The 16491-nt window shown below is 36.1% G+C and overlaps 1 protein-coding gene across 1 annotated transcript in view; it reads left to right on the top strand.

The window, feature by feature from the left end:
• The window catches only part of LOC309657111 (protocadherin alpha-1-like), a 49276-nt gene that overhangs the window by 31279 nt on the left and 1506 nt on the right, over nucleotides 1–16491 (top strand). The window contains 1 exon segment of the mRNA XM_082454158.1: nucleotides 261–16490. Within this exon segment, the coding sequence (XP_082310284.1) occupies nucleotides 15619–16490 (872 nt within the window). The 5' untranslated portion in view covers nucleotides 261–15618.

The raw sequence follows: 16491 nt of genomic DNA, 5'->3' as shown, positions 1-16491 counted from the left end.
AGTTGTGGCTCACAGGCCTAGTTGCTCCGCAGCATGTGGGATCCTCCCAGACCAGGGCCCGAACCCATGTCCCCTGCATTGGCAGGCAGATTCTCAACCACTGTGCCACCAGGGATGCCCCTCCTGAGTTATTTTTAATCAGAATTTAAAAATTTGAATTTTACTGAATGCTGTAGTGGGTTGAATGGTGGCTCCCTAAAACAATGTGTCCATGTCTTAATACCTGGACCCTCTGAATATTACCTTATTTTGAAAAATAGTCTTTTTAGATGTAATTAAATTAAATTAATGATCTGAAGATGAGAACATCCTGGGTTACTGAGGTGGACCCTAAATGCAACAGCTAATTTCCTTATAAGAGACAGAAGAAAACACAGAGAAGGGGAGAGATCCATGTGAAGATGGAGAAAGAGACATTATAGTGATACAGCCACCAGGAATGCTGACAGCCACCAGAAGAGGTAAGGAATGGATTCTCACCTAGAGTCTTTGGAGGGAGTGAAGCATTGATAACACCTTGATATTATAATCTGGTCTCTAGAACTGTGAGAGATATATTTCTGTTGTTTTAAGTAATCAAGTTTGTGGTAATTTGTTATAGCAGCCCTAGGAAATTAATACAAATGCTTTTCTACGTTATTTGGCTTTTATCTTTTATTTATGTAATCAATGTTCAAGGCCAGAATCAAACAACTGCAGGTACTTTATTTGGGGAGGATAGTCATAAGGGAAATTACATGCTTAAAAGATTATCGGTAGGGTTTAAGTAGTAAGCTACACAAAACTAACTTACTAGTAAAACAGTTTCCTCTGAGAATTCCATTATACACCAGTCTAGTTCTGGAGCTTCCTCTATCACCGAATAGCCTTTGTGCCCAGACTTTTGGAGAGAAGACACTAAATAAGTGCTCCGGGAATTAGGGAATCAGTTTAAGAAGTAATACACTTGACCTTAAGCCCTCTATCTTTAGAAATGACTGAAAGTGTGAGAGCATGCTTAAGAGGTGTTGGGTAACTCAAAAGAAATAGTTTACCCAAATTATTATCTACAAAAATGACCACATTGCCTCATTTTCTAACATATAACTCAGAAAATCTGTTTAAGCAATAACATAAATCCAACCTTTATCAAACTTGAGAGAAAACATGCTCTAATTAGAAATGATGTAATCAGGAAGAATGTAGAATGACCTTCAGTAGCGAATATCAGTTTACTCAACATCAGAGAAGTCATACTGGTGAAAAAAAACACGGTGAATGTAAGGAATGTGAGGAGATGTTTAAATGTAAGTCAGTATTTACCACACTGCAGAGAATTCGTAGTGGTCAGAAACTTACATGTTAACAATGTGAGAAGGTCATTATTTGTGTGGATAATATAGTCAACACCAGAGAATTCATATTGATGTAAAATCCTGTGAATATAAGGAATGTAGGAAGTTGTTTAGAACTGAGTTCTTTTTGCAAACCAGAGAATTCATACTGTTGATAAACTTTATGACTATTAGTAATGTGGGGAAGCCTTTTTTGTGTGCACACAAGTTACTTAACATCAATAATTTATACTGATGAGAAACCGATGAATGTAAGAAATGTGGAAGATGTTTAGACTTAATTCAGTCCTTACTATGTGTTAGAGAATTCATACTGGTGAGATGCTTTATGAATATTAAAAATGCAATAAGGCCTTAACTGTGTGTGGACAATTTATCCATATCAGAGTATTCATACAGGTGAAAAATCATAGGAAAATAAAGAATGTGGGAAGGTCTTTAGACCTGATTGCATTCTTTCTTCAAGGCAGAGAATTCATACTGGTGATAAATTTTATGAATGTAAGGAGTGAAGGAAAGCATTTATGTGTGGATGAGTTACTCAACATCAGAGAATTCATACAGGAGAGAAATCACAGGAATATAAATAAGGTCTTTAGACTGAATTGAGTCTTTTCTTCAAGGCAGAGAATTCATACTGATGATAATCATTATGAATGTAAGAAATGTGAGAAAGCCATTATTGTGTTTGTACAAGTTACTTAATATCAGAGAATTCATATTGGTGAGATAACTGATTAATATAAGAAATGTGGAAAGACAACCCACAGAACAGGAGAAAATATTTGCAGATGATGCAACTGACAAGGGATTAATCTCCAAAATTTACAAACACCTCATGCAGCTCAATGTAAAAAAACAAAACAACAAAGAAAGAAAAACCCAATCAAAAAATGGACAGAAGACCTAAATAGACATTTCTCCAAAGAAGACACGCAGGTGGTCAACAGGCATATGAAAAGATGCTCAGCATCGGTAATTATTAGAGAAATGCAAATCAAAACTACAATGAGATACCGCCTCACATCAGTCAGAATGGCTGTTATAAAAAAGTCTACAAACAATAAATGCTGGAGAGGGTGTGGAGAAAAGGGATCTCTCCTTCACTGTTGGTGGGAATGTAAATTAGTATAGCCACTATGGAGAACAGTATGGAGGTTCCTTAAAAAACTAAAATAGGGCTACCATATGATCCAGCAATCCCACTCCTGGGCATATATCTGGAGAAAACCATGGTTCAAAAGGATACATGCACCCCAATGTTCATTTTAGCACTGTTTACAATAGCCAAGATGTGGAAGTAAACTAAGTAACCTAAATGTCCATTGACAGATGAATGGATAAAGAAGATATGGTACATATATACAATGGAATATCACTCAGCCATTAAAAATAATGAAATAATGCCATTTGCAGCAAAATGGATGCACCTGGAGATTATCATACTAAGTGAAGTAAGTCAGACAGAGAAAGACAAATATCATATGATATTGTTTATATGTGGAATCTAAAAAAAATGATACAAATAAACCTATTTGCAAAACATAAACAGACTCACAGACTTGGAAAACAAACTTATGGTTACCAAAGGGGAAGGGTGTTGGGGGAGGGATAAATTGAGAGTTTGGGATTGACATATACACACTACTATATTTAAAATAGATAACCAACAAGGACCTACTGTATAGCACAGGGAACTCTACTCAATATTCTATAATAACCTAAATGAGAAAATAATTTGAAAAAGAATAGGTATATGTATATGTATAACTGAATCACTTTGCTCTACACCTGAAACTAACACAACATTGTAAATCAACTATACTCCAGTATAAAATAAAAATTTTTTAAATGTGGGAAGATATTTAGACTTAATTCAGTCCTTACTATATGTTAGAGAACTCATACTTCTGTGAAGCTTTATGACTATAAAATATTCTAAAAAGCCTTTACTGTGTGTGAACAACTTAATCAACATCAGATTATTAATATTGGTTTTTAAAAATCCTATAAATTTAGTCAAAGTGGGAAAACCGTTAGTATGCATCAGTAGGTTCCTTGATAATATTCATATTGGTAAGAAGCTCTTTGAGTGTAAGGAATGTGTGAAGGCTTTTAGATATAATTCAAACCTTAATATATGTTGGTGAATTTATACTTGTGTGAATTATTATGAATATATGGAATGTGAGAAAGTGTTTAATAAAGGAAGACACCCTAATATGCAAAAGAGAATTCATAATGATGAAAATCCTATAAATATAAAATATTTGGAGAGGCCTTAAATAGTGTCTATCAGATCACTCAACTTCAGAGAATTCATACAGGGGAGAAACTCTATGAATTCAAGGTATGTGGGAAGACCTCTATTCATGTTCGAGATCTTAGTTTTCGTCAAATAATTCATGCTGGTAAGAACAAATTTTAGGAATTTAGGAAGAATTTTAGGCAACATTTACATCTTTCTCAGTTTGGGAGAATTCGTAATATAATTTGATTAACTAAGAAAGCCTTCACGTTTTATATTTCTGTATTTAGATAATCAGAATATCTATCCTAGAAAAAAATTGGAGACTGTATAAAGTCTATATGCTAATTTAAGTTCATATATCTCTAACTGGTGCAGTTTTACCAGGTACAATTTGGAATTATAGTGCTTACTTTGGAGAACTTTCGATATAGACTAGATTGTACATTTTGACGTACCTTAGAACACAAAGAAAATATTTCTACTTCCCAATGGAGTGCTTTATTTAGTTGCTATGAGGAGCCTTCCGCCCTTGAAATTGGACTTTAAAATTGCCTCACTAAATAATTACTTAGATAAAGCAAATTAAAATTATGAGAAAGTTAGAAATACCTTATTTATAGATCCACAGAACCTCGTTATACTCCCCTCCATATCTCTCCTACTCTTCCCTTACCCGTCTTCCACTTCCAGGACCTTGTTCCTTGTTCATTGATTCCTTACTTTTACTCCTCCTCCTTTCCCTTAACTCACAAAACTACCTTAATGCATCTTAAATTTGATATTCCCACTTGGGAACGACTTCAACATGTAGTCATGTTTGGATCTCTGTGCCATTGTTTGGACTTCCTGTATCCCAAAATAAAAAGAGAAAAATGTCTATAAAGATGATCATGTGGTTTTTGTCTTTTATTGATATGAAGTATTACATTAATTGATTTTCAGATGGTAAAACAACCTTGCATTACTGGGATAAATCACCATTAGTCATAATGCTTTATCTTTTCAAAATTTTGCTGGATTCAATGTGCTAGTATTTTGTTGATATATTCAACAATGTCTGTATTCATAAGAGTTATTTGTTTGTAGGGTTTTTTTTTGTGGTGTCTTGTCTGGTTTTAGTATCAGTGGCCTCATAGAAAGCTGAGAAATATTCCATCCTTTTCTGTTCTTTGGAAGGCTTGGTGAAGAACCTTTTAAAAATGACTATCTGGTTCTGGGATTTTCCTTGTGGGAAGTTTTTTGTTTTTTTTTTTCCTAATTCAATCTCTTCACTTGTTATAGGTCTATTCAGAGTTTTATATTTTTTCTAAACTCAATTTTGTTAGTTTCTATCTTTCCAGGAATTTTTCCATTTCGTCTATATTATCTAATTTGTTGGCCCACACTTGTTCATAGTATAACCTTAGCATTCTTCTTATTTCTATAAGGTCAGTAGTAGTGTTCCTTCTCTCATTTCCAATTTTAGTTATTTGATTCTTTTCTCTCTCTTTCTTTCTTTTTGTCAGTCTAGTGAAAGGTTTGTCAATTTTAATGATCTTTTAAAATAACTGTCCTTTTGTTTTATTGATATTTATTTCATTCTTTTTCTGTACTCTAGTTCATCAGTATCTGTTGTAAGCATTATTATTTACTTCCTTCTGATTGATTTAGGTTTAGTTTGCTCTTCTTTTTTTTTCCTTCAGTATCTTAAGGTGGAAGTTTAGTTTATTAATTTAAGATCATTCTTCTCTTTGAACTTACAGTTGTAAATTTCCCTCTAAGCACTTGTCTCCCATTAAGTTTTGGTATGTTGTGCTATATTTTCATTTACCTCAAACTATTTTCTTATTTTTCTTGATGTTTCTTCTTTTGCCAAGTGGTTATTTAGTAATGTATTGTTTAATTTTTACATATTTTTTGCATTTCCTAAATTTCTTTCTGTTATTAATTTCTAATTTCCATTAAAGGGGAACATCCTTTAGTGAGTTAAATCTTTTTTGAATTTATTGAGGTTTGCTTTGTGTCTCAACATAAAGGTTTGCTTTATGTCTCAACCTGGAGAGTGTTCCATGTGTACTTGAGAAGAGTGTATATTTTGCTGTTGTTGATGGAGTTCTCTGTAAAAGTCTGTTAGGTCTAGTTTGTATAGACTGTTGTTCAATTCTTCTGTTTCCTTGTTGATTTTATGCATGGTTGTTTCATATAGGATTGATAGTGGAGTATTGAAGTTTCTGACTATTGTGGAATTGTTTATTTCTGCAGTCATTTCTATCAGTCTTTGCTTTATGTGTTTGGGGGCTCTGTTGTTAGGTGGGTATATGTTTATAATTTTTATAATTTAAAGATGTATTGACCCTTTTATCAACATAAAGTCACTCTTTTTTCTCTAGTATTATTTTTAGTTTAAAGTCTGTTTTGTCTGATATAAGTATAGCCACTCTAGCTTTTGTATGGTTACTGTTTGCTGTGTGTGTGTGTGTGTGTGTGTGTGTGTGTGTGTGTGTGTGTGTATGCATAATTTCCAATCCTTTATTTTCAATCTTTTTAAAAAATTTTTTATTTATTTATTTATTTATTTATGGCTGTGTTGGGTCTTCGTTTCTGTGCAAGGGCTTTCTCTAGCTGTGGCAAGTGGGGGCCACTCTTCATCATGGTGCACAGGCCTCTCACTATCGCGGCCTCTCTTGTTGAGGAGCACAGGCTCCAGACGCACAGACTCAGTAATTGTGGCTCACGGGCCTAGTCGCTCCACGGCATGTGGGATCTTCCCAGACCAGGGTTCGGACCCGTGTCCCCTGTATTGGCAGGCAGATTGACAACCACTGTGCCACCAAGGAAGCCCTTGTATTGAATCTTGATTCAATTTTTGAATCTAAATTATGTCTCCTGTAGACAGCATAGAATACGATTATGTTTTCAATCCATTCTGCCAATATCTGCCTTTTGAATGGAGAATTTAATCCATGTACCTTTAGAATAATAGTATACTCATAAAGAAGCATTTATTTCTGCCATTTTGCTGTTTGTTTTATGTATGCTCTATAGCTTTTTTTTGTCCCTCATTTACTCCATTACCACCTTCTTTTGTGTTTAGTTGATTTTTTGTAATCACATGTATTGATTCCCTTTTCATTTCCTTTTGTGTTTTTCTATAGATATTATTTTTGTGATTACCATGGGGATTACATATACATCCTAAAGTTATAACAATCTCATTTGAATTGATACCAACTTAACTTCAATCACATACAAGAACTCTATTCCTATGCAGCTTCATCTCCCCATCTTTATGTTTTGACATCACACATTACATTTTTATACATTGTGTGTCCAATAGCAGATTTAAATTATTTTTATGCATTTGTCTTTTAAATTATGTAGAAAACAAAAAGCAGACTTACTAATCAAAATTACAATAATATTGGCTTTTATATATGCCCATGTATTTACATTTGCTGGAGATCTTTATATTATCATTCAAATTTAAGTTACTGTCTAGCATCCTTTGATTTGAACCCAAAGGACTCTCTTTAGCATTTCCTTAGGGCAGGTCTAGTGGTAATGAACTCCCTTGCTTTTGTTTATTTTGGAATGTCACTTTTGAAGGACATTTTTGCCAGATATGAAATTCTTGATTGACAAATTTTTCTTTCAGAATTGTAAATATATCATTCTACTGCCTTGTGGCTTCCAAGTTTTCTGATAAAAAGTCAGTTGATAATTTTATTGAGCATCACTTGTACATGCCAAGTAATTTCTTTTTTGCTGCTTTCAAGATTCTCCCTTTGTCTTTTGACAGTTTGGTTATAATGTGTCTTAGTGTTGGTTTCCTTAGATTTATTCTACTTGGAGTTCGTTGAGTTTCTTGGATTTGTAGATACACATCTCTCATCAAATTTGGGAAGTTTTTGACTACTATTTTTTTCAAATAATCTTTCTACCCATTTCTCCTTCTCTTCTCATTTTTGGACTCCAATAATGCATATATTCTTATTCTTGATGGTGTCTCATAAGTCCTTTAGGCTCCCTTTACTTTTCTTCAATCTTTTTTCTTTCTGTTCCTCAAACATTTCCATTGTCCTATATCTTCAAGTGTGCTGATTCTTTATTCTGCCTACTCATATCTGCTGTTGAACCCCTCTGGTGAATTTTTCACTTCAGTTACTGTATTTTTCAGCTTTTTTTCCCCATTCTCTCATCGAAGAGTATCTTGTTTTGTTTTGTTTTCAGTGTTTTGAATATTATAATGTTGCTATCAATATTTGTCTAGAGGTTTTTTTGTGAACATAAGTTTTCACTTCTCTGGGATAAATGCCCAGGAGTGCAATTTTAAATCTATTTTTTCCCAAAAGAATCGGCCAATCTGTTTTCCAGAATGGCTGTCATATTCTATATTCTCATCAGCCACATATGAATGACCTAGTTTTTCTACATTCTTGCTAACATTTGATGTCAGAATTTTTTATTTTAGCCATTCTGGTAAATGTGTAATGATATCTCATTATAGTTTTAATTTGCATTTCCCCAAATGCTACTGGTGTTAAAAATATTTTCATGTTTCTTTGCCATTTGTATATCTTCTTTGGTGAAATGTTTTTTTTTCAATTAGATTAAATTTATTTAAAATATAGATAATCTAACAATAAAGTACAATAAACTGATTTTGGCCTCTAGTTTTCCTCTCTACCCAAAGTCCTACAACAATGTCCATAGAGGTAAACTTTCCAGTGCTCCAGATCCCTGGATCCTCACTCCTTCATCAACAATGTCGAACTCAGTCACTCCCTCCCCTGGTCACATCTTAGATAGTCATCACCAAAAACTGTACTGTCTCTAAAATCTTGAGTTTAAACACCCCACTCTCTGTCCTCCACCCTTCTTCTACCTACATCGTTAAATCACAAACCCCTACAGCCCCAAATTCTTCAGCTCTTGGGAGGTTGCCAAATTACTGGCCCTGTAACTTTCTGACTGCTTATTTCTTCCTCGCTTCCCTGTCTAACCTGAAGTCCATGACTTCTCATTGTAATCATTCCCTTGCAAGTATCGCCAGCTCCCTGGTTCTCTCCTATTCTCTCTCCAGGGAAAGATCTCCCTCCAAAGCTTTATTTGGCCAGTAGCTTATGATCCTCTAGGACTTTGTCTGAGTATAAGTTCTTCTGGTGGCCTTTCCTGACCACCCTATGAAGAGTGCAGTCTGCTATCTCTACCTCAATTCCTTTTCCTTGCTTCCTTCATAGCACTCATGGCAACTTATAAACATTGTATTTGATATGTACTTTTTTCTCCCTGTCTCTTGCACTAGAACATAAGTTCTATCAGGACAGAGACCCTGACTATCTTGTTCTCCCTACATTCCCAGTACCTACTGTGATTCCTTGCACATATTAGAAACTCAATAAGCAATAGTTGTACAAAGGAATGATTATCAAATTTTCTAAGCCTATTAACAATGTACAATTATTTCCAAGTGTCTGTCTGTGGAATGATTACAAAATTTGATAACATATGAGGACATAAATATACCTTATTTAATTCAGTAATAGCGTTAATTATACAACCCACATTCTTTCACCACAAAGTAATAAAATCAAATATATAATAATTGACTCTAACCCACTGGAAATCTAAAAAACTCTATTTTCAGTAACTTTTGGGGAAAAAAAGAGAAAATGAAAGATTACAATTAAATTACAAACATTTTAGAAATTAAAGAACATTATATATCAAAATCAACTGCATGGATCCAAAACTATCTTCAGAAAAATGTATAGTCTTAAATGCTTTTGTTATTAAGCAAGAAAAAGAATTAACTATGTATTCATGGGGAAAAAGTTGAGAAAAAAAGCATTGAAATGAACAAACATAAATGAGAGTTAAATTAATCAAGGTAACCATAATATATTAGAGATAAAAGGGGAAAAAATAAAATTATTTAAACATATCAGTAAAATAGATAAACTTTTGTCAAGTGCACTCAAGGTAAAGGAGATGATAAAGCATAAACAAGTAGAGATAAAATTGGGCACAAATGCACAGGGAGAAAATTAATTTAAGAGTCTTCTTGTAGCTAAACCTTCTTTTTTTTGCTTTCTCTAGATCTTTGCCTAGGAGCCAAGCTCGGCTGGAGAGAGCTGCACAACAGTCCACCCAACGGTTTTTCATAAAGGCAAGGGTTCAACTTTAAAAGGACCTCCCCAGTGCCCCCCAAAATGGGGTAAGTTTCTCTGTCCTGCCCTCAATGACAAGGTTTTTACACTTTCCCTTTGGGCCTCCCCAACTCCCTGCCAGCTTCCTTACAGCAATAACCTGACCTTTACCTTCTCAGAAAAAATTGCAGCCACATTACCCTTTAACACGAAATAAAATGAAAAAATATAATAAGGAAAAAATAACCAAAATTGCCTCTAACTCCACAAGATCTTTGTCTGTGTCATTCACTCACACATCTCAAGCACCTAAGACAGGGCTTGGCTCAGAGCTATTGCTTTGGGCTTCCCTGGTGGTGCAGTGGTTGAGAATCTGCCTGCCAATGCAGGGGACACGGGTTCGAGCCCTGGTCTGGGAAGATCCCACATGCCGTGGAGCGGCTGGGCCCGTGAGCCACAATTACTGAGCCTGCGCATCTGCAGCCTGTGCTCTGCAACAGGAAAGCCTGCGATAGTGAGAGGCCCGCGCACCGCGATGAAGAGTGGCCCCCACTTGCCACAACTAGAGAAAGCCCTCGAACAGAAACGAAGACCCAACACAGCCATAAATAAATAAATAAATAAATAAATAAATAAGTAAATAAATAAATAAATAAATAAAAATTAAAAAAAAAAGCTATTGCTTTGATCTGGAGGTAAATTCATTTGAGGAGCAAGGTAAATTCATTTGAGGAGCAAGTGGATACCAGGTATGCATGTCCCCACTCATTCGAACTCATTCTCTCTCCACCCTCTTCTGATTCAGTGAAAGCAGTGATCCCTCTTCACAACCAAGACCAAGCCTTCCCCCCATGCTTGAACTCCTGATGCTCCCAGCTTCTCAGGGGTCTTACATTATCAGTTATCCTGTTTCTCTTATTCATAGTCTAAACCACACTCTTTCCAACAGCTTTTAAACGTGCTTGAGAGTCTGTTCCACTGAAAACATAACTCTCCTTCAACTAACATCTCCCCTCCAGCTTGCGTCTCCCTCCCTCCTGTGTGCTTCCTAGAATTCTTTTTTTTTTAACGTCTTTATTGGACTATAATTGCTTTACAATGGTGCACCAGTTTCTGCTTTATAACAAAGTGAATCAGCTATACATATACATATATCCCCATATCTCTTCCCTCTTGTGTCTCCCTCCCACCCTCCCTATCCCACCCCTCTAGGTGGTCACAAAGCACTGAGCTGATCTCCCTGTGCTATGTGGTTGCTTCCCACTAGCTACCTATTTTACATTTGATAGTGTATATATGTTCATGCCACTCTCTCACTTTGTCCCAGCTTACCCTTCCCCCTCCCTGTGTCCTCAAGTCCATTCTTTATGTCTGCATCTTTATTCCTGTCCTGCCCCTAGGTTCTTCAGAACTTTTTTTTTTTAGATTCCGTATATGTGTGTTAGCATATGGTATTTGTTTTTCCCTTTCTGACTTACTTCACTCTGTATGACAGACTCTAGGTCCATCTACCTCAATACAAATAACTCAATTTCGTTTCCTTTTATGGCTGAGTAATATTCCATTGTATATATGGGTCACATCTTCTTTATCCATTCATCTGTCGATGGACACTTAGGTTGTTTCCATGTCCTGGCTATTGTAAACAGAGCCACAATGAACATTGTGGTACTTGACTCTTTTTGAATTATGGTTTTATCAGGGTATATGCCCAGTAGTGGGATTGCTGGGTTGTATGGTAGTTCTATTTTTAGTTTTTTAAGGAACCTCCATACTGTTCTCCATAGTGGCTGTATCAATTTACATTTCCGCCAACAGTGCAAGAGGGTTCCCTTTTCTCCACACCCTCTCCAGCAGGTGAAATGTTTCTTCATGTCTTTGCCCAGGTACTAATTGGGCTGTTTGATTTTTTACTGTTGAGTTTTGATTATCCATTATAGATTCTAGATACAAGTTCTTTGTCAGTTATGTGCTTGCAGACAATTTCTCCAAAATTTTATTATTTAGCTTTTTTTAAATTTAGCTTTTATTCTCATACTCTAAATATGGTATTTCACAGAGTAAAAGTTCTTAAATTTTGATGACATCCAATTTATCAATTTTTTTTCTTTTACAGCCTGTGCTTTTGGTGTCAAGTCTAAGAACTCTTTGCCTACCCTTAGATCCTAAAGATTTTCTCCTATATTTTTTTCTAAAAGTTTTAGTGTTTTATGTTTTACTTTTAGGTTCATGATCCATTTTGAATTGATTTTAGTATAAGATATGAGACTTAGGTAGGGTTTTTTTGTTTGTTTGTTTTTCCTAGCAAAGTCCAATTGCTCTAACACTATTTGCTGGAAAAGCTATATTTCCTGCATTTAATTTCTTCTGCAACTTTGTCAAAATTCAGTTAGTTCAGCACATTAGCATGGGTCCATTTTTGGATTATTTATTTTGTTCCCTTGATCTACCTGTCTATTTATCTACCAATAGCACAGTCTTGATTTCTGTAGCTGTATAATAAATAATAGGATACACTGATTCCTTCTACTTTTTTATTGTTTTTAAAAATTGCTTCAAGTATAGTTTCTTTGTTATTCCATGTAATCTTATCTATATCTATAGAAAATCTTGTTGAGATTTTGGTAGGAATTGTATTAAATCTATATGTTAATTCAGGGAAAACTGACATCTCTCCATGAAGTGTCAAGTCATCCAATTCATGAACACAGTAGGTCTCTCCACTTTAGATATTCTTCAATTTCTTTCATTAGTGTTTTGTAGTTTTCAGGATACAGAATACACTTACACCTAAGTATCTTTTTTGAGCTAATGTAAATGGTATTGTATTTTAAATTTAATTTTGGTATGTATATTTTCATTGTTAGTATATGGAAATACATTCATTTTTGTATGTTTATCTTGTTTTCTGTGACATTGCTGCATTCACTTTTCTAGGAAGTTTTTTACTGCCCCTGTAAATAGGGACAGTTTTCTTTCTTTCTCATCTATATGCCTCTTATTTCCTTTTCTTGTTTTATGGCACAGAGTAGAACTTCCTTCACTATGCTAAAACAAATAAGAGTAGTGAGACCAGATATCTTTGCCTTGTTCCCAATCTGAGGTTGAAGGCATTCAGTCCTTCACAATTACGTATAATGTTATCTATAGGTTTGTCATGGATTCTCATTATCAAGTTGAGAAAGTTCTTGTGGTTTTTGAGGAGAAGTGAGATGTAATTTTTATCTTTGTTCCTCTATAGGTAAAGTGTATTTTCCCTCTGGCTTCTTTCAGGATTTTTTTTTCAATTAAACTTTTTATTTTGAGATAATTGTACATTCAAATTCAGTTGTAAGAAATAATACAGAGAGATCCTGTGTACCTTTCACCCAGTTTCCCCTGATGGTAACATAAAGCTGTAGTAAAATAAGAGGATTTTTATTTAATCTTTGATTTTCTATAGTTTGAAACTGATATGCCAGGTGTAGATTTTTTGGTGTTTATTCTGCTTGGTGTTATCTGAGCTTCCTGGATCTGTGATTTGATGTCTGAAATTAATTTGGAGGAAATTCTCGGTCATTAATATTTTTTTTAACAATTTTATAAATTTATTTATTTATTTATTTAATTTTTGGCTGTGTTGGGTCTTCATTCCTCTGCGAGGGCTTTCTCTAGTTGTGGCGAGCAGGGGCCACTCTTCATTGCGGTGCACGGACCTCTCACTGCTGCGGCCTCTCTTGTTGCAGAGCACAGGCTCCAGACGCGCAGGCTCAGTAGTTGTGGCTCACGGGCCTAGTTGCTCCGCAGCATGTGGGATCTTCCCAGACCAGGGCTTGAACCCGTGTCCCCTGCATTGGCAGGGAGATTCTCAACCACTGTGCCACCAGGGAAGCCCCTTGGTCATTATTATTTCAAATATTTCTTCCTTTCCTTTCTCTATTTCTTCTGGTATTCCCACTATGAGTATGTTATACACCACCCCCCACTTTTTTTTAATGCTATGCCTTTTTTATGCCTTTTAAAAAGTTTTCCCACAGTCCTTGGATTTTCTCTTCTGTTTTTTCAATTTTTGTTCTCTTTGCTTTTTGGTTTTTGAGGAATCTATTGATATATCCTCTAGCTCAGAGATTCTTTCCTCATCCATGTCCAATCTACTACTGAGCCCGTCAAAGACATCTTTCATTTCTGTTACATTTTCTTTTAAACGGGTATTTTTTTCTTCAAAAATGGGGTTTAATATTTCTTTTTGGTTCTTTCTTAGGATTTCCATCTCTGTTTACATTGACCATCTCTTCTGTTCTTACATGCTGTCTACTTTATCAATTGGAGTCATTAGCATATTAATCATAGCTGATTTAAATTACCAGTCTGATAATTCCAACATCCCTGTCAAGTCTGGTTCTGATATTTGCTCTGCTCTTCAAATTGTGGAGTTCCCCCCGCCCCTTTTGCTATGCCTCATAATTTTTTGTTGATAGCTGGACATGATATACCAGGCAGAAGGAACTGCTACAAAAAGCCTAGTAATAATGAGGTGTTGAGGTGTGGGAAGAGGGGAAGCATTCTATAGTCCTATGGTTAGGTCTCAGTCTTTTAGTGATATTATGCTTCTGAACTATGAACTTCACAAGTGTTTCTCATTCCCCTCCACCCCATGTCAGACAGAATGGCTAGAATGCCCTGGAATTGGTATTTTTCTTCTCCCTCACAGAAAACTAGAGCCTGCTGGAATTGGCTCTGATAATAAACCAAGAATTAGTCTTCCATTAATTAGTTTCCCTGAGGGAAGGCCTTGTTAAGAAGAACAGAATACATTTCAAAATGGTTCATTTCCACCTCCCACTGCCAGAAGCATGAGGGGGATTTTTCTCTGATATTTACTGTGGGAATCTGGTCAAGTTCCTAGAGGTAAATTTCAAAATATTTTGAGCCCCCCTCATGACTGCTTCTCCCCCATCTACATTGAGCCTCCAGCAATTTGTCTATTGCAGTTCAGATATTCCTGTTCCAGCTCTGGTTTCCACAGTGGCTTCTGCTCTTGGGTCTCTGTGCCAGTAAGTAATCTGTGACTTTCTGTATTTCCCTGTCTCTTTAATTTTGGGAGTAGTGGTTTGCCCTGTGTCCTCCCCTCTCTTACACAGCCAAGAAGTGTTGTTGATTTTTTTCAGTCTGCTCAGCTTTTTATTTGTTGGAGTGGTGATTTCAAATCCCCTTACATTCAGAACTAGAAACTGGAAGTCCTTGACAGTGTCTTTTGATGGAAAAAATTTTCACCTTTTATGAAGTCTAATTTGTCTGTTTTTAAAATTTTGTTGCCTGTACGATATCCAAGGAATCATCACCAAACCCAATGTCATGAAGCTTTTGCCCTATCTTCTTCTAAGAATTTTACAGTTTTAGGTCTTACATTTAGGTCATGGATCTATTTGAGTTAATGTTTGTATGTGGTGTTAAGTAAGGGTATAACTTCATTCTTTTGCATGTGGATTTCCTGTTTTCCCAGCACCATTTGTTGAAAAGACTGTCTTTCCTCCCATTGAATAGTTTTAGCACTTTGGTTGAAAATCGTCTGACCATATATGTAAGGATTTATTTCTGGGCTCTCTGTTATATTCCATTGGTCTATATGTCTGTCTTTATGACAATACCACACTGTTTTGATTACTGTAGCTTTGTAGCATGTTTTGAAATCAGGAAGTGTGAGTCCTCCAAGTTTGTTCTTCTCTTTCAGGATTCTTTTGGCATTTAGGGTCACTTGAGATTCCATATACTGATTACCAAAAACTAAAGAAGGAAGCCCCATTTTGTCACTGCCAGAGAGAAGACAAAAATGGTAAGGAGATAAATTATTTCAAATATGAAGGGGAAAAAAAGGCAAGATTTTAAAGTAAAGTGAGAATGGTAGGAAAGGAGTAGTGCTTTTGCGATGCTGTTTTCAAGGAGAGGTGGCCAGGGAGGCTGGTGCCTGCTGCTCTCACTTCTGCTCTTCACAGCCTGTGGGGCTGGCAGCAGCCAGATCCACTACTCGGTCCATGAAGAGGCCAAACATGGCACCTTCGTGGGCCGCATCGCTCAGGACCTGGGGCTGGAGCTGGCCGAGTTGGTGTCATACCTGTTCTGGGTGGCATCCAAAAGCCATGGGGACTTTCTGGAGGTAAATCTGCAGAACGGCATTTTGTTTGTGAATTCTCGGATTGACCGGGAGGAGCTATGCAAACAGAACACGAAATATAGTATCCACCTGGAGGTGATCGTGGACAGGCCACTGCAGGTGTTGCATGTGGAGGTGGAGGTGAAGGACATTAATGATAATCCACAGGTCTTTAGAGTGAGAGAACAAAGGTTATTTATTCCTGAATCTAGGCTGCTGGATTCACGTTTCCCGATAGAGGGCGCTGCTGATGCAGACATCGGTACCAACGCTTTTCTAACATACACTTTCAGCTCCAGTGATTATTTCTCTTTGGATGTACAGGCAAGTGATGAACTGAGTAAGTCACTTTCGCCTGAACTGAGGAAGTCTGTGGATAGAGAAGATACACCAGAACTTCGTTTATTATTGACAGCCAGTGATGGGGGCAAACCAGAACTAGAAGGTACAGTTCAGCTGCTGATCATGGTGCTCAACATTAATGATAACGCCCCATGGTTTGCCCAGGCCGTGTACAGAGTACACTTATTAGATACTACTAATGTTCCAGCAAATGGAACATTAATGACCACATTAAACGCCTCTGACGCTGACAAAAGTGTAAATGGCGAAATTGTCTTTACTTTGGCAATGTTGTTTCTCTTAACA

This window comes from Balaenoptera physalus (genome assembly GCF_965194825.1).
Source record: "Balaenoptera physalus genome assembly, chromosome: 3".
Taxonomy (NCBI): domain Eukaryota; kingdom Metazoa; phylum Chordata; class Mammalia; order Artiodactyla; family Balaenopteridae; genus Balaenoptera; species Balaenoptera physalus.
The sequence above is the reverse complement of the archived record's forward strand: the minus strand, read 5'-3'. Positions and strand labels throughout refer to the sequence as shown.